The 18,727-nt window shown below is 36.3% G+C and overlaps 1 protein-coding gene across 3 annotated transcripts in view; it reads left to right on the forward strand.

The window, feature by feature from the left end:
* Nucleotides 1-18,727, forward strand: part of PDE1A (phosphodiesterase 1A) — a 197,767-nt gene that overhangs the window by 135,977 nt on the left and 43,063 nt on the right. For all 3 annotated transcript variants that reach the window (XM_058809758.1, XM_058809759.1, XM_058809760.1), the window contains 3 exons: nucleotides 7,236-7,349; nucleotides 17,190-17,372; nucleotides 17,815-17,881. In XM_058809758.1, coding sequence (XP_058665741.1) covers nucleotides 7,236-7,349; nucleotides 17,190-17,372; nucleotides 17,815-17,881 — 364 coding nt within the window. The remainder of the gene's footprint in view (nucleotides 1-7,235; nucleotides 7,350-17,189; nucleotides 17,373-17,814; nucleotides 17,882-18,727) is intronic.

An 18,727-nucleotide genomic window follows, 5' to 3' on the forward strand; every position in this document is an offset into this window, starting at 1 on the left:
GGAGACTAGTTGATTCCTTGTTGGATCTAACAAAAGACTGAGAAAATGCCCAAATGTTTGTACATACTAAGTAATTTGAATTTGAAGATTTTTGATTAAGCTTCAACCCAGAAAGGAATTGAATAGCAGAATCAAATAAGTACTAATGATGGTTCTTTAGCAGAAATGAGAGAAAAAATTGAAAGACATTTAAAGCTTGGCTAAGTTCATTCTGTAGCTTGGGTGTGCACAAAGGATGGTCAGAGAAATTCAAATGTGTGAGAATTCGTGATCATGACATATAATGAATCTAACGGTGAAAGTGACTTTTGGGAAAAGATGAGTAACTTGGGGAGGCGTGAGAGACAGCAGGGAAGAGCAGCAGGACCAGGGCCCCAGATGAGCCTCCTCCTCTGGGGTGTCTCTCCAGGGGAGCCAGAGATGATGATGGAGGATGGTGAAAAGCTCCAGCGCTGCAAATAGCAGACCTTTGGTATCACTGGGGTCAGGACACTGTGGCTTCTCGGGCACTTGACATTTGTTTTATTAGGTTTGTTGAGAATTATGCAAAAGTTAAAAAATGCCTTGAATTGGTTTATGGTTTCAGGTGGAAAACCTGTGGTGTTTCCATGGTGTTCTGTGATTTCAGCTGGGTGCTAAAGCAAATGTAGGAATTTTGACTAAATGTTTTAAAAAATGTTACTAAACGAGACACAAAGGATAATATTTATGTACTATTAGAGTGGTAAATATTATATTTATAGGATAAGGTAAAACAAATTGAAGCCTACTAGAGAATGCCTGTTTGAGGGAAAACCATTTCATCTTGCATAAAAATAATATTTGAACAACCAAGTCAATTAGATCATCATGAAAAAGCAGAGTATCATCATTAAGAAAATGTAAAATTCACTGTTGCTACATAGCTGCACAACTTCTATTTCAATTCTTCAATATGGGATTGAAGTTTTGGTATATTAAAATGTTGTCTGAATTACCAGCATGATCAATATTTATTTTCTAATGACTGAATCATAATTACAGATCAGCGTGTACCACTTAAATGCTTAAAATAATCATGAAATACATGTGATTCATGAAACCCTTAGCAACCACAAGACTTCCTGTGCATAAGCTCAGACACAGCAGTGGCTGAGAATTAAGTTCATAAGACACATTTGCAGCAGTGAAAACACTTTTCTGTATTTCTCCACTGAGGGGTTTATTGAGAGCCCCTCTAATCAGAAGACATATTAGGTAACTGCATTTGGAGCTGCATTTTTTATGATTTCAAGGAAGTGAAACACAAGGTCTGTGTCAAGAGCTGCCAGTTCTAACCCTTAGTCCCTATTGATATGCTGGCCTTGCCTTGCTGGGCAAAATATTTCAATATCAGCTTTTGTTTCCCTGACATTAAGTAAAATACCTTTACTTCAAGGTTAGCCATCTTGAAGTTGTGATAACTGGCCACTTTGTGACTGCAGGTAGGAGCAGGGAAACAGGAGTGGCAACCCAAAGGGGTCACTCCTGAATCTTTGCTACCATATTGTGTATATTTCTTCAGCATCTCTCATCTATTTGAATTTGTTGGATGGAATGGTGTATTTATACAAAGATTTATTTTATACATGCATGTTCTTAATAGAAAGATGTAAAATTCCAATTATACCAATTCACATAAAAATAATTGGAACCTGAGCAATTCATATAGGGATTTGGAATTGTTGGATATTGACCCTTTTTAAGAGCATTCATGTTTGAGCGAGAATGTAATTTCTGCCTTGGAAAGCTGAGGAACTCCTGAGCGAGTGATGCTTTCTACAGGTGAAAATTATTCAACAGATTCTTACAAGAATCACTACAGGCAGTAGAATTGGTTTGTGGTTTAATTACAGATAACTTTAGAGGAAAATGTCCCCCTTCTCCAAAGTTTTGAGAAACTGGTGGTGTTTAACTGTCCATATTGTCAGGATATTGTTACCCTCCTCTTCTTTAGTTTTAATTTCACATTACACATCAATCCAGTTTTACTTTGTGATGTTCATTTAGAGGGTCAAATGGCTTTTATAATAAAGTTGACAATAATCCACCTAATTTTATTGTTCAATATTAAATAGCCCAAACAGAACATGAAACACTTGTTTACAGAAAAATATATTTTTTTTCTGTCCTTAGACTTTTTCACACATTGTCACAATTGTCACAGCTAGGCTTTTCTCAATTAGTTCATGGGAAGATAATGATTTACATCTTGGAGTTGATCTAAACAACACAGATAATTGTTTTTACAACACTGTGAATATGAATATCAATAATAATTTCTCTTTATTTGACAATAAAGTGTCTATTATTTTAAAGAATTACCAGTGTGTTCATTGCCCATCTTCAACAGTGACTTTCACTAATTTCAAAATGTAGAAGGAAGCAAGGTTAGTTTATAGTTTACTTTTTACTGTTTATTTCACTTCCCCTTTAATAGGATCTGTGGCAAAAGCCAGCTTTTTTTTTTTTTGTTCAAAGTTTCCAAAACAGTTTTAAGTGAAGTCCAGATGTGTAAGCTAGAAAGCTGTTTTTCTGCAATGCTCAGTGGTGGAGAGACTTATGAGGAAAATAAAGGCGGTTTAGGGAAAGCAGGCAGAGGGTCTTTCTCTCAGGTTCAGAAGTTAACTTCAGGCTGAATTTTCCTCTTCTGGTTCTTTAAGACTCTTAAGCTGGGCCTTTAACACCGATTTATTCTCAGTGATTGCAGTAATTTATTTTATCTTGGAAATAAAAGTGGCAGTTTAATCTGAAATTGAAATTGTCCAACTTGTCTGCCTCTCTACTTTAAAATACCCCTTCTTAAGTAATGCCATCATTGCACCTTTCCTTGTTAGCACTTCAGCCTATGTTTAGGACTGTTATTCAGTATCTCCAAACATACTTCTCTCATTGGACTTTCTCCTTGGTTCCATAGAAAAGAAGACTTTCTTATGAGGACATCGAAAAAAGTCATATTTGATCACCTATTCCTTACCTTTTAAAATTTTTTCTGCTTTTTCCTTTTTTGTAGTAACTGAAAATGTCATAGGAACCTTTTTGAAATAACATGATAACGTCACAAAACTATCCTCAATTAATTTGGTATAACCCCAGAAAGTTACAGTAGATTTAAAAAAACTTTAGTTCAAACATGGGAGAATTTTAGTGGAGAAATTGGAAGCAAGTGAGTTGTGGTTTTGATATTGTTAATCAAGAAATGCTTCTTCATCTCCCAGTAAAATCCTTGCTTCCTCTGGTTCTGCTGGGTGGGCCTCAGGGGTTTTTGCCCACAGCGGGACAGTGGCATCAGCTGCACAGAGAGGTGAGGGCTGGGGAAACACAGGCCCCAGCAACATCACAGCCCTATTATTGAAGAGAGATGGGAGCAGAGTGCATTTGGATTGTCCACAAGAGCATTTAATCCCACAGCACTGTTAATGATGTTTACCCAAGATGACAGAAGATGGTTCTCCACCCACTGCTTTTATTAATTGCAGATGTCTCTTTTCTCCCTTACAAACTGGGGCTGTTGTTTTTTATAATGCAGTTTTCAGGTGCCCTCAGATGCATAATCTTTTTTTCATGTTTTTTTATCACATTAGTTCTGCATACAATTTTCTTTGCATCTTAAACTAGCTCAAATAGTCCTTTTTTCTCTTTCACAAAATAGCTCCTCCAGTTTTTTCTCTTTGCTGTCTATTATTTCTTAGTAGCACTGTTCACAGGCTGGGTGTGAACACAATTACTTCCAGTTTTAAGTAACACTTCAGGTTTTCAAATAGTATTTCTAATGTTCATTTTCAATTTATGACAATTAAAAGAAAACAAACAATTAAAAATCCTCCCAATACAGCTGAAGAAATAATTATTTTTAATTACCTTTCCTTGTCCTTTTCACAAGTTTCTTTGTCTTGTTGAATGGTGGGCTACAGGTGTGTTAATTTTTGTTACTTAGTCTTATAAATTGATGTTTATTCTTTGCTAAATTATTAGTTTCATTACTAAAATGTCAGCTCCTAAGCTCTGTGGCTATTCACTTTAATGCCGAGATATTGAGTGTGCTCAGACTGTTCATATACTGCTATAACCCACTTAATTATGCTGTTGAAAGTCAGTTTTTCTAACTTCTGGGGTAGCCTTCATTAGTGTCACACGAGAAGTGTCTGATCAGTGACAAAATGGAAGGATTTTATTGCTGTGTCCAGCTTCCTAGTGGGAAGCTGTACCATCGGCAGAGGCAGTTTTTTCTTGGAACTGCACAGCAAAGTTTGGGCACACAGGTTGCCACAAAGGACACTCCAGTTAGATGTTGTGAAAACATGATGCAACATGAGGCTGATTGACCATTTAAACCGGTTTTTTCCAAGAGTTTTTGAAATCTCCATGCATTCAAAGCTTGAACACAAATACTGTGAGTAATTTTATCTAACTTTGAAGTTATACCTATCTTTGAGGTTAGCCCTGTCTTGAGTAAGAGCTTGTACCTGGTGGAGGTCCCTTTAACCAAATTATCCCTTGATACTATGATAGATCTGCACTGGGAGAGCTAAGGACTCCTGAGGACATCTTCACAAAGAATCATGCATGAGAAAAGGTCACTTGTGTCCTTCTGTGAATCTGCAATATCTTCAGAATCACTTCAGATTTGCCTGAGCAGTGTTTCCAAATCATCGGGTCTGTTATTGTGTTCTGCATTCCTCCTGAACATGAGCTATACCCACAGGGCAGGTTACCTCTGTTGGCTGTCACCTGTGCAGTGAGACATTGCAAGATCATTGTGCCTTAAAGGCTCCCCCAGGGACTCATTTACATCTACAAGCATAAAAGTTGTTCCAAATACCTGTCATCTGATCTATTGCCTCAGATAATGAGGAACCACTGGAAATGGTAGGATTTGAAGCTGTTTTAAGCTGATATTGTTCTACCAGAGCCTGGCCCCCTGCCGTGCAGTGTTACAAATTTATTTTTGTGTATTTGAAAACAAGTTTTCAAATTTATTTATGCTCCCACTTTGGAAAGCGTGATTTGGAGATGTGCTCAGTCAAATATGGAGGGAGCAGTGGAAGTGCCAGAAACACCCTACAGCTATTTGCAAGCAGTGGCGCTGGTGCTGCCAGCCCCACCTGGGCATTTTGGCACTGATGCTTAGTGTGTGTCTGTGTGCAGTAGCGAGGAGCACACGCCCCAGGAGATACCTGTGTTGGGTTCTGGGAGCTGTCTGTGAATAACCTTCTGCAGCTACAGGTTCCTCTGAAGTGGAAGAAGTTATGTACTGGAAATGTCTCCCATGCATATGGTTATTTCTGTGTAGGAGATGAGCTCCCAGAGTATTTCATCTGCCCACTTCATTTCTCCAAGAAAATTTCTTAACGCTACGTTTTCCATTCCACTGATATGCAATGCACTGTGTAAAATACCAAGTAAATATGGTTGCTAAGAGCCTTATTTATTGCATGTGCTAGGCTAATTTGAATTGAATTAAGGCTTTAGAGAACTGAGGAGGTTGGTCTTAAAACCCCATTTGCTAAAATTACCTTTACACACTGGAACATAACTGTACTTAGGCCAAAGAAATATGTAGAAAAACATGAAAATGATTTTATGATAGAACAGTATTTCCAAGTCTATGATTTTTTAAAATATCACTTTAATTTTGTTTTTTATATATTTTAATTAGATCCAATGAAATAATACACGCACACAATGAAAATAATTTATAGTATATATATATGAAATATATAATTATCATAGAATCAGAGTAAGGTGAGTTGGAAGGGACACATAAGGGTTATTGAGTCCAGCTCATGGCCCTGCACAGGACATCCCCAAGTCACACCATGTGCATGAGTGTGTTGATCAAACACATCTTGAACTCTGCCAGTCTTGGTGCTGGGACTATTTCCCTGGGCAGCCCATTCCAGTGCCCAAACACTCTTTGGTTTAAGAATCTTTATCTGATATCCAACCTAAACCTCCCCTGACACAACTTCAGGCCATTTCCTTGGGTCCTGTCCCTGTCAGCACAGAAGAGATCAGTGTCTTCCCCTCCTCTTTCCCTCATGGGGAAGTTGTGACTGCAGTGAGGTGTCCCCTCAGTCTTCTCTTCATATAATATTTGCATATTTTATGTATGCTGGTGTATGTCACAAATATGATCTTTTCCTGAAAGTAGTTGTCTTAATGCTGAATCAATCTCATTCCACTTTTTATCTAAATGGTCATTTCACAATTTTTCCTGCATGTAAAGAGGATTATTTACTGGAAGTTATGTAACAATAGATATATCCTTAGTTACAGAAATCTTTATCTTACTTGTTACAAAACCATAGATTATTTCTACTCAGAGATAGGGCACAGGAAGAAGGAAAATACCTATACTTTAAGCATCCATTTAGTCACACCTCTAAGGTTTTAATTTCACTCTAGTGCTTTATCTACTCTGTATGGTTAAATTGAGCAGTGTCAGAAGTGTTCTTGTCAGCAGTTTAGGAAAAATCTAGTATTCAAGGAGTGTGTCTGTGGAAGTGTATTGCTGCAGAGACATGAGTTGGTGCATTACAAAATCCCCTTTGGGCGTATCCATATTTGTACTGTAAAACAAAGTCTTCAAAACTAAAAGTTTAAAGCACACTTGGGAATATTTGGATTTTTCTACTGCCATGGGCTCTGCCTTTCCTCTGGTATAATGATGAATTTTTTATAAGCATAGACACAACAGACTTCCATATTATCTCACACTAATAAGAGAATAAATTCTGCAGCAAAAACATACTCGAGGCCTAAATAAAAACTAAAGACATTTAAGTGAAGAAAAATCAGTATACCATGGTTATAAAAATATAATTAACCACCTAAGCATGGAAAAATTATAGTGAGACAACACGCTAATTTAATTTTTATTTATCTTTTTTAAATAAGAGACTGAGGCATAATAGTAATGTCACAATCGAATAGGAAATTGCTTTGATGATGGTTAAAATGTGCTCTCTGACTTTCTGGAATGCATAAGCCATTTTTTAGTACACCTTATGAATTTAGCGAGCTTTAAAAATATTAAACCAGTCAGTGTTAAGTGCATTCTAAAGCAAGATTTCCTTAAACCAAGACAAGAGATGGAGTGATAGCCCTTGGCTCTACATTGTTTTGTTGGTTCCAATGTTTCAATTAGAAAATGAAGTCACTAAATTTGATAGAATTATCATACTGCTGTTTTTATTTTATTTTTTTTCCTACAGATTAAGATGCTTGGTAAAGCAGCTGGAGAAGGGTGACATTAATGTGGTGGACTTAAAAAAGAATATTGAATATGCAGCGTCTGTGCTGGAGGCAGTTTATATTGATGAAACCAGGTAAGTCTGAGGGGAAAAAATGAAAGAATGTTGCAAATTGTATTTTAGAACTTTGGTCTTTGCATGCAATTGTCACTGACATGAGCTGAAGGTCTGTGCACATCAGAAGAAGCGTATGTAGCTCTTGGGTCATTTATGACAAAGTTAAAGCAAGTGAGATTCCAAAGGTCAGATGTAACTGTTGTCTGGAAAGAAATGCTCACAGAAATGAGTCAGAATAGCTGGTCAGTAAATACACAAATGAATGAAAAGCTGTGATTTATTTTATAACGTTTGATGCTTAGTTTCTGTTTATTGTTAGCAGTATTACTGGCAATCACGTGGGTTAATTCCAAGTAAAATAGAAGTTCTAAGTATTTGGTTAAATGAAAGAGTTTTAAGATATGGACTGTATTGAAATTAGCTGGCTAACTCACTGGTTTTATTTCTGCATGCTGGCCTTTCCAAGTTTTTTTTCTAAGCAGAATGGTCTCACAAAGATGTCTGTCCAAACTTCCTCTGTACCACTGGAGTGTGCAGCACATGTCTCAGTTCCACATTTGTGAATTTTTTCATGGACCTAGCACTCTCTCTGTGGCATGTGCCTTCTCCTTGCAAATCTGCATAGATGATACAGAGCTTGAAGTCCTGCTTCAGAGATAAAGCACTGGTTATTCCTCCATACACCTCCCAAACACTGGGATTAAATGGGTGTAGTATTCATGGCTCTGTCTGAGCAGTAGTGCCAGGACCAGGAAAATAAATTGAGATTTACTTAGTTTCTAAACTGAGGCAGCTTCTGTGCAGATGAACAGTAGTGTCACAATGAGGAATCCAGTCTTTCTGCCTCTGTGTGGGAATATCAAGACAAATAGCAGGCATTTCATGCTCAGAGAAAACAGCTACCACTGAATATACATAGGCTCTGGCAGCAACAGGTGCATTGCTTTTGCTGTAAGCAAATCTTTAAATTAGCTAATTTGCCCTCATAGAACTTGACAGCAAGATTATTAAAATACCCTGAAGAAAACAAAGACATGTAATTTTATAGTGATTGGAAAGATTTTCATAATCCGCCGATTATTTTCTTAATTCTAGGACCACTATGTCCTCGTAATGGTGACTGTTTTCAAAAATGCTAGTTCAGTGTATGAATAAAGTTTTTCTCTTCTGGTGCTCACTGCACAACGATGTCTAATCATATTTATTTATTGCATCTAGTATTTTACAGAATATTATGATTTTTCAATGTACTAAGTCAGGATACACTTGAGACAGGTATCTTGTTTTGCTCTTATTTGTTGAATACCCGTGTTCACCAAAGAAACTTGAGAGTTTGTGGACCTACCAAATTTTGGTAGCATTACTCATATAGATATGCATTAAGCATACATTTTATGTATATCTTTCTGTACCTATATCTGTATTTATGGAGTATATATGTAGAAATATAAATCTAATTCTGCTCTAAATAATAGTTAAAAGTGACACTATAATGAAACCTATTTTCTACTTTTATTCTTTAATTTTAGTGGTTTGTACTTCACTGTTTTACCTCTATATTGTACCTTTTGGTTTACAGTATTTGATTTTGGTTTTGATTTCTCTTCCTTGGACTAATGCAGTCTCCATGAAATTCAGAATCAGTATGATGGGTTTTTTTAACCTGGTGGTTTTTGTGTTAATTTTATCCTAGAAATGTAGACTGACCCTCCATATCTTAGTTGGACATGGGTTAAGTATGGGTCTATTTTAAATTTTGACACTTCCCCATTAAAAACAATTGTAAACGGTAATCTGTAAAATTTATAATTTACTGACAATTGCAAATAGTAAATTTATTGTGAGGCTGGAAAACACCATAGTTGTGACTGGTACTTTCATAGTACCACTCTTTTCCATGGCAAGCTGCAAAGATAATTATGTTTTAAATAGCATGGCCATTATTCTGTAACCTAAGTCACTCAAAAATGTAAGCACACAAAAAGGGTCTCTTGAGTTCCTGGGAAGCCAATCCTTAAGGAACAAAGCAGTGTATGTATCACTGAGTCAAATGGAGTTAGCTGAGTTACCTTGTGGGGTTGCATTTGTCCTTGTTCCCACCAAAGAATACAGGTTCTTTGTCTTGCACAGAGCTACTTCTGTGGGAGTCTGGAACTGAGTTAACTGCACTCATTAGTAGATTAGAAATAATAGTTTAGATCATAAGCAAAAGGGCCTGTTCCTGCTGAGCCTGAACATGCAATTTCATACATCACAAAGTTCAAATAACTTCAGTAAGTGTCTTACATATGAATTTCTGTTCAGTGTCAGCAATGTCTCATGTGAAAATACCCATGCTGTTTTAAGACCAGTATTGATCCCTGCATTTTGTCCTGATGAATTTACTGACCCATTGCTGAAGCGTCCAAGCAGAGGAAGACCTCAGCTTCAACCAGCAATCTAAAATTGCATCCTGTTTGTGGTGTTCTCTTCTTCCCCACTTTTTTGGGCAACAGACCTCAATATCAGCTGAGGGAAAGGTCATTTAAATATCTTTGTAGACAGGAATAGCAACCTCTACAGATTAAGAATAGCATTAAACAGAGAGTTTGTTACTTGAATCCTCTTATTTCATCTTTCTGTTCTGATATATATGCTATGAAACAGGATGATAAAATGCTCCTGACAGTGGTCCCCCACCTATTGCTGAAGGACCTTCTGCAATTCTTCACAGGCACAGAGAAGAAAACAGCAAAAGGAAAAGTCAAAGCGAAGGTCAATAAAGAGGTCCAAGTATGACATATCTCACAGAACTTGGTCAGTAATGGGGCCAAGGATCAAGGAAGAGCCTTCTATGTTCCACAGCTCCAGGAAACCACCCCTACTTAAAAAATGAATCTCTGGCATTATTCTGGCAAAAACACTTTTCTCCTTATAAGACTGAGTGTTTTATCAGTGAGCAGTTCCAATTTCTTTCAGTAGAAGATACCCATTTCCCCCCCATATATCATTACTTCATTTGAGTTTCTTGAAAAACTTGTATCATATTATAAAGTTGTGTGTGAACATGGAAGAGCATTCAAACATGTATGTTGATGACATATTGAATCTTTATTTAAAGTGCAACAATCAGGTTCAAATAGCTGTAGAATTCACACCACTTAGCAGAGGATGAAACATTTTTTCAGGTCCTCTGACTGTCCCTTTGTCTGTTCCTTTGTTTCTTTACACTATAGCCATTTATTTGAGCATTTTTGTAATATTTGCCAATACTCATTTCCATTCTTGAGCTTTCTAAAGCTCTGTGGATTTGGGTTAGGCCAAAAGCAGAGAAACAATACAACAGATTTTATTTAAGAAGTTCTGAGAGTAGACTTCTTAGAAACAGGGATAGGCACTAGGGATAACCTTCCAAAATGAGGAAAAATTGTTTTGGGGCAGTGACTGTTGATATCTCTATAAAAGGTTCTGAGCTGATGGCTAGTTGGAAAACCCAGACACCACGCATCAAGTAAGTGCTGCTTTCCTATGAGCTCCATTATCTGTGCCCCAAGTCACTCAATTAGCTTGTTTAACAAGCTCCTTTTTGACTGCTGCATCTTTCAGTGCTGCACCAACTTCTTCCTTGAAAGAGATGAAACACTCTGGTAGCTGAAGCTGAGATCCATCATCAGCTGAAAATAACCAGGAGACTCTCACAGTTCCAGCCCCTTAGATTTGCTCTGTGGAAGAAGTTCAAGCTTAATAGATATTATAAATAATTCTGACAAATCTTGCAGAATTTTCTCCATTAGTACCTGCCACTTGGCTCAAGGCAATGGAAGAAGGATATTTAGAGTCAAACAGGAAATAAATACAGCCTGATAATTCAGTCATGACAGATGTTCCGTTCCTTGTAAATGCAGCTCTTCATTCATGCTAACTGAAAAGAAAATAAGTCAAATAAAATCTAGATAAGCATTACAAGATGAAAGGGAAAAAAATGTATTCCAAAGCTAAATAATAAAAATAGCAATAGTAATAGTAATAATAAGAAAAAATCCATATTGTGGAGACTACTTTTATGCTGTTCTGTATAAAATCAGAATAGTTTATTCCAATTATGTTTCATTTTTATATGCCTCAGTATGTTAGAAAATAGACTTAATTTCAGGGGCATATTTATCTATGCAGTTGCAGTTCCATACAGGGTTTTTGCTTACTTCAGACTGTATAATGCCCCTTTAATAAGGCTTTAACTACTTGAGAACTTTTGACTTAGAAGAGACTGCATTTCTGTAATGCATGAAGTAGCTCTGTATTATATACTGGCAGGATCTTTTAGCATCTTTGAGTCAACAAGGCATAATAACAAATACAGGTTCATGAAGAAAAAGGTGATGTCATTAAGGGTGACATTGTAGCAATATATATTTGCATGAGAGCTCTGGAAATAATATTTCAATGACACTACAGTGGCAGACACAGTTCTTGTACTGTGCCTGAACATTGTATTGTAAGGCTTGAACAGAGCATTGTAAGGCTCTGAGCTAGCAGGAAACTCCCAGCAGGAAACTGTTCCTGGGCAATGCAGGACCACTGGCACTCTGTTCTCACCTGATGGAGCTGACTGCGAGTCACAGAGTTTCACTGGCTCTAAGGCTCTGGTTATGGAAGGAATTGTGCCAGTTCAGGCACCAATAGCTATTCAGGGACACCAGCAGAGGTGGTCACACCAGCAAAGTGTCTTTGATGGTGCAAGGTCGAGAAACTTAAATTTTCTTACATCAAAGAGATGTACATATTTTTAAAAACACTTATCCCGTATCTCTCAATCTGAAAAGACAGATTAATTTGCTCATTTATACATGAAGGTGAATGTATCATTCACAGAACAGTAAGGCATTCAGTCAATGATGTAATTTCTTTTGAAAGATCCAGAACATATTTATCCTGAAAATTACCTTTTTGAGAAAAATCTATGAATATTAAAGAACATAATCTGCCTAATGCCAAGGACAGAACAGGTGGAATGGGCTGCTCTATTTGGTAATTATTTACCAGATGAAAAATACGGTCTGTGATTCCTCTCTCAGCTGGCCTAGCTGTGGAGATATTTGAAGAGGCAATTATTTAAGCATGAAGTTAAATTTTAATCTTGAATATTCAGTCAAGTTTGCTGAGCATGTATTGCTGTCCTCCATTGCCAACCCATGGTTAAATGTACTTTGCCCGAACAACAAAATGTACCATTTGAAGTGAATCATTCAGTTTATCCACTAAGGGAATCTACAATTGATACTTTTGCAAAAGCTGCTATTGAGAAAAAGCTTATTGTGTTGAGATGAATTCAGTACATTCCACCCTTATAAAAGCTTAAAATAAGCCTTTGAAATCTTTTGTACTAAGCTAACGTGGTTTGCTTTTTTGGGGTTTTTTTGTGTTTTTTTCTGAGAGGAAAGCTTACAAGAGCATTCAAGTTGCATAAAAAAAATGCATTTAAAAATCACTGAAAATCTATTAAATTCTGACTAAGCTTCTCAGTTCAGTTAGGGTATTTAATAAATGGCCAGCATCCCTTTTCCAAAGTTATTGAATTTTTCTGTTTCAAAGTTTTTGCTGTTAATTTCTAAATCATGCCCTGAATTAGTTCTTGCCCTATAGAATTCCCAGAATACTGTATCAAAGGGAAAGGAAAGGAAAAAGAGAAAAGACAGTGGCTCACATCTGTAATCTGAAAAATGACATTTTTTAATCATGATTAACCTGAGCCAAACCTTAAGATTGTTGTTTGCCTTTGGTGTACATCTCTGCATTTCTGAGTAGGTAGCACATATCAACAAGTGAAAATTTCAGTAACAGTGGTTCTTCCTACATTGCTTCTCTTCTGTTGTATTTCCTGCATTTATTCCAAATTGTTTTCATTTTATTTTAATTAATTGGTAATTCTTCATATGTGGACAATGCTTCTAAGAATGTGCTCATTTTATGACTACAACATGTTGGTAAAAATCATAATTTCCTTTGGAAAGACCTTTATGTACTAAAAATGCCCCTCATTTGTTTTTGCAGTTTGTTTATCCTTATTGGGAGTCAAGAGAACCTTTTAGGGGATGTAAGTGGAAGTTGTAATGGACTATAGAGGATGGAAATATTGATTGAATATATTGATTCCTGCTTATTCAGGAAGATAGGGAGGTAATAGAACTAAATAATTGGTAAAAATGTGAACTGACTATTTAGACTGTAAATTCTCCTGCATTCTAGGCATAGGAGAGGACTTTAATTCACTCTTAAGGGCTTGATTAATTCAGTAATTAGAGCAAAGAGCTAGTACTACCTTCTCAAACTCTTCTCTGGAAATCTTCCACTACCTCTGTTAGGCAGCATGACTGATCAACAAAGATGGAATTTTTTTCCCCATAGCCATTATCTAATTTTAATTTTTTTCATTTTCTTTTCTTTCTTCTCCTCCATAGTACATCTGATATATTCCTAAGGGAAAAGAAATACACTTCTGACTAGTGCATTGCTATATTTAAAATTCTGATTAAATGAAAAGAGAGCTAGAAATTATCACTACTTGAATTTTGAAAAATTATTCTTGGCAAAAAACACAGTACTGCGACAAGAAGATCAGGTTATTAGTTACTATGACTGCAGTATTAATTGATTGCTAAGCTGAAATGCCAAGGGCCACGTCTTACTTATTCCCACAACTGTCAATGAAAGTTCTACTCATGGAATGAATAGAATTAAATAATCCAAGCCTCCCCCTCTCCTTCCTCGTATTGCATCTACTTAACAGGCTGATGATACATGAGCAAAATAAGTGTATGCAACCCTGAAATCCTGATTATGTGTTGGAAAAAAAAAGTATTTTCTGTGGCACGTTTTAGTAGAGCTCTTTTTGTTGTTTTGTTTTTAGCATTTTAGGGTATTCCTTTGCTTTATGGAAGAAAAATTAAAATATGTGTCTTGGCATCTATTAGTATAATTATGTAATTCAATTGGGATATTTGAGTTCATACCTCCTGGTTCAACGAAATTTATCTCAGCAGAGTTTTACTTAAGACTGATTATGGAACAACTATCTAGCTTTAAAGTACCCACGATATCTTGTCTTCAGGTTGGTTGATTAGGAGCATGAGGCTTTGGGCCTTTTAGTCACTCCATGCCAAATACTTGCTAAGCCAAAGGCTGTAGCCTTCTGTTTGACAGCTATAGCCACATGTCTATTACTTTTCCCATTAATTTTTCCATGAAATTTTTGAACCTATGTGGCAATTTAAACGTTTTAAAATGTCACAAAATTATATTACAATTTACAATTTATAATTACAAGTTAGGTTGCAAAATCTTGCAAAAAACCCTGTAATATTTCATAGGAAGTTAAGTGTTTGAATGTGTGCCTTTGTTTTGAACCTGTAATTTGATTTTATTTGATCTTCATCTTTCTTTTTTAAAGGCATAAAATGCTTGAATGGGTTTGAGTGAGATGAATGACTAGCCTTTGTTTCCTCTCCTTAAATGTTGTTTCAATTAGGCACCTGAAAGAAACTAATCCTTTTTGAGAAGTTATTAATCTTATGTGATGAGGGATCTATAAGATTTTGTGCTTGCAAATTAATTCTGTGTTGCAGTTGCTTTTCTTGATATTTAAGTTAGAAGCAGATCCACTGAAACTCTCTCTTCCCTGGCAAGTTATTCAGCCATCTCTCATCAGAGAGCAGTGGCCTCATGAAAATGACAGATAAATGAACACTTATTTCAAATACTACCTTCTCTGTTCCATCTTCATGAAATAACTCCTGCTTACTGTCATTTACAGACTGAATAGTTCTCCTACTTTACAGATGAATGGTTAAAGAGATGAGAGAGACTGCAGTGTGTTTTTCTAGTCTTAATTTGTACTCCAGTGGCTCATATCTGCAGAGCTCAGATCCCAAATTTAGATCTGCATCTCATCATAGCAAACTGATGTAGAACCCTGCTTCCTGCTGCACAGGTGATGTGGAATATCCTGGCTGCAAGCTCTGAGGTAGCCTAATGCCCATGGCCCTCTAACTGTGGGAATATTTGCATCTCATTTGAATAAAAGTTGCAATAGTTACAAAAATATGTTTTAGGGATTGTAAGGTTTTTTCCTTGTTATACAAAAAACATATCAAATGTTGAATATTCCTCAGAAATATAAATGTATTGATTTCTCCAGGAATATTTAATGACAGTGTTAGACTAGTATGGATTTAAGTGGACTATAACATAGGTTTTAGTGTAGGCTATAAAGCCAACTTGTAGCCTTTGACCTTTGGCCAGTCTCAGCCTTGGTTCAGTTTTGCAAGATAATTTGCTCAAATCCTTTCTTCCACACAAGTTCTCCTCTTCCAAATTAAGTTTCTGATTTTTGGCTGTTGTCCCACTGCCAGAAAATTTCATAATCCTTGTTCATTCTGCCCTTCTTTTACTCCATTTTAAGGAGCCTTCCTAGCCTGATAATTCTATGCCTCTGAAAAAATAAGAATTTTTCTACTGTTCTTTCAGTAAACCAAGGAAGGACAAGGAGCGCATTTATATTTTTTAAACCTCAGTTGAAGAATCTCAGAAAATATACTGTCAATCAGATGGGCTACTGAAACTGAGCACAAATATGCTATGCTCACAGTTCACCAATAATTAATATGGTTCTTCTGACATGTTTCCTATTACTATGATCCCTCAGACAGGATTAAATTTATGTGGAGATTCTTTTGAACTATACCGCACTCAGGCTTTCTTTATTCATCCATGTTTCAGAAACGCAGCACAATAGAAATAGACCTATGCAATCAAATAATGCCTACAATTCAATTGGTATCACTTTCAAGAAAATATTTTGAAAGGGTAGCATGCTGTGTATATATTCAGGTCACCCTACTCTGGGGTTTCTTGCACAACTGAATGAAAGGAAAATTGATATCAGACAAAATAAGGGATTTGTTTCCTGGAAACCCCAGCACTCTGAGTGATAAGGGCAAATAACTGTAAGAAAAAGATTTATAGAAGTGTGGAACAGAAGTGTTGAGTCTGTTTAAAGAGAGTATTTAGTTAAAAGTTTCTTCTAAGTAAACTGATGACCTCTAATTCACTTTTGTTGAAGTGAAGATTCTTTTTAATACTTCTATTTTGCAAGAACTATATATAACTTTTCTAGCTTTTTGAACTGCTAACAAGTTTGAAAGCTGACTTGCAATCCAATCTTGTATAATATCTTTACTGCTATGACTTTTTTTACCCTGCCTTCAATAGGAATAGAGATTTCTACATAGAAGGAATTAATTCTTTTCAATAAAGGAATTAATTCTCTTTAATGCTTTTATTGTGCTGCTACAGCAGGATGAGCATGTGTACGGGGCGTTCACTGACATGCACACCACATCATTGCTATGTAGCATCATTTACTTTTGTTTGTAAGTATCAAAACACTTCTTGTACCATTTTGGGGTACAGATCAATAGACTAATGGGGCTCTCACTTATAGCAGCAACCCTGCTGACAGTTCTGTCAGTTACTGTTTTAGAGGTGGTCTTGGGATTTTACAGCTCATTGATTACTCTTCAATCCACCACTGCTCTGACAACTTAGTAGAAAAATCTTTTCTTGTCTTCAGTTGAATAAATTGCATTTTATTGTCTTTTAACTTCTGGAACGTGAGCAGTGGGAGAGAGATGATATCTGCTGTGCACAGCTTCCCCTTGGTGTCAGTCCATCTGCCAGAGAAGACATTTTGTGATGTGCTGAGTTGGTCCTACAGTCAACCTCAGCTCCTCTTAAATCAAGTTTTTTAGCTGTTCACATGTGAGTACTTCCTCTTGTTAGGTCCAAGGTCTTGTTGGTTACCTTGTATTATTTTTTTTGTAGGAAACTTTTGGACACTGAAGATGAACTCTCTGACATCCAGTCGGATTCGGTCCCGCTGGAAGTGCGGGACTGGTTAGCTTCTACATTCACGAGGGAGATGGGAATAGTAAAGAGGAGACCTGAGGAAAAGCCCAAATTCCGAAGCATTGTGCATGCTGTACAGGCTGGGATTTTTGTAGAAAGGTGAGAGTTTTGTTTTCTTGTTACTACAAGCACTGCATTTAACCACAGTGTCTGCCATCCTTTAAATGGTGGAGTGAACCTGGAGCAAATCTTTGAGCCAGAATTTATGCTTCATTTTCTGCAACCACTCCATTTTTCTCTACAGAATTCCAGATGAAACCTCTAATTTTTAAAATTTCTTAAGTCTTGGAAAATTCTGGGGATGTCTTTGTAACTTCTACACTAAATTGTACCAATGGCTGTTCTAATAGTAAAGAGTAATATACTTGCAAAGGGGATTGTCTCATAGCTTCATAAAAGATTACATAAATCTTCGGGGTCAGACCCTTAAATAGATTCGTGTTACTTCACAAACTCTGAAAGAAAAATTTAAAAAAAGATAAACTTTTTCAGTATGTTTTTGAAGAAGAGCTATTTCTTAATATTTTATTTGTTCTTTTAGGATGTACCGGAAAACTTCAAGCATGGTTGGTTTGGCTTATCCAGCAGAAGTGATAGTCACATTTAAGGTGAAAGAAGTTTAATCATTGTGGAAGTTGAATGTATTTGCACTTATGTTTAGTGACTTTTAGGGTCCAATTAATATTTTTCTACTGAATGTACCCTAGCCATAGTTAGTACTACAGAACTGAGCACAAAGTACCGAGAAACGAATAGTTAAAAATTCAGAAATAACATATGATTCTGATTAATTCTGACTTAATTTAGATCCTATTAGAGTAATAGAATTAAATTTGTATAGAAGTTCTTATAGAAATGTGAGACAGTTTTATCAGCTCCCAGTGGTATCCTAATCAGTGTCTCAGACAGCAGCATTTGTTTCCTTTTTAGGCAAGAAAAAGGAGATAGTATTGGGATAGAGCTAACAAAAGAAGCTGAAGCTTATGGAACAAGTACAGTATTTTCTGTATATTTAAAGTATTACTCTAGTTCAGCCAAAAGATGATCTTTTATAGTAAGCTGAGTTCCTATGTCTATTAATGCAATTATAAACTGAGATTTCTTGAGAACTAAGTGCCTCCACTTTTCCCCTGAAAGCCAAACAATTATGTTATTCTCAAATTGCTTTATGTTTAATGACATCAGCGTTAATGACCTTGCATAATAGCCTGTTTGAAGGGTGATATTCAGAGTAGCTTCATGAGGTTGTATAGACAGTTTGTACTGAGCAAGTTAAACTTGGAAGTTTGATTCAAAGCATGCAAATGGCCTTGGTCATGTTGCAAGTATTTTATTCATAACTGACAGAATTGTTTTCATCATCAATATTGTAGTAGCCATTAATATGTTATCTACATTAGGGATTTGAAAGAGTTGGGTAATAAAACCACCAAACTCTCCCACTTCCCTCTATA

Source organism: Ammospiza caudacuta, chromosome 8, assembly GCF_027887145.1.
Source record: "Ammospiza caudacuta isolate bAmmCau1 chromosome 8, bAmmCau1.pri, whole genome shotgun sequence".
NCBI classification, from domain to species: Eukaryota; Metazoa; Chordata; class Aves; order Passeriformes; family Passerellidae; genus Ammospiza; species Ammospiza caudacuta.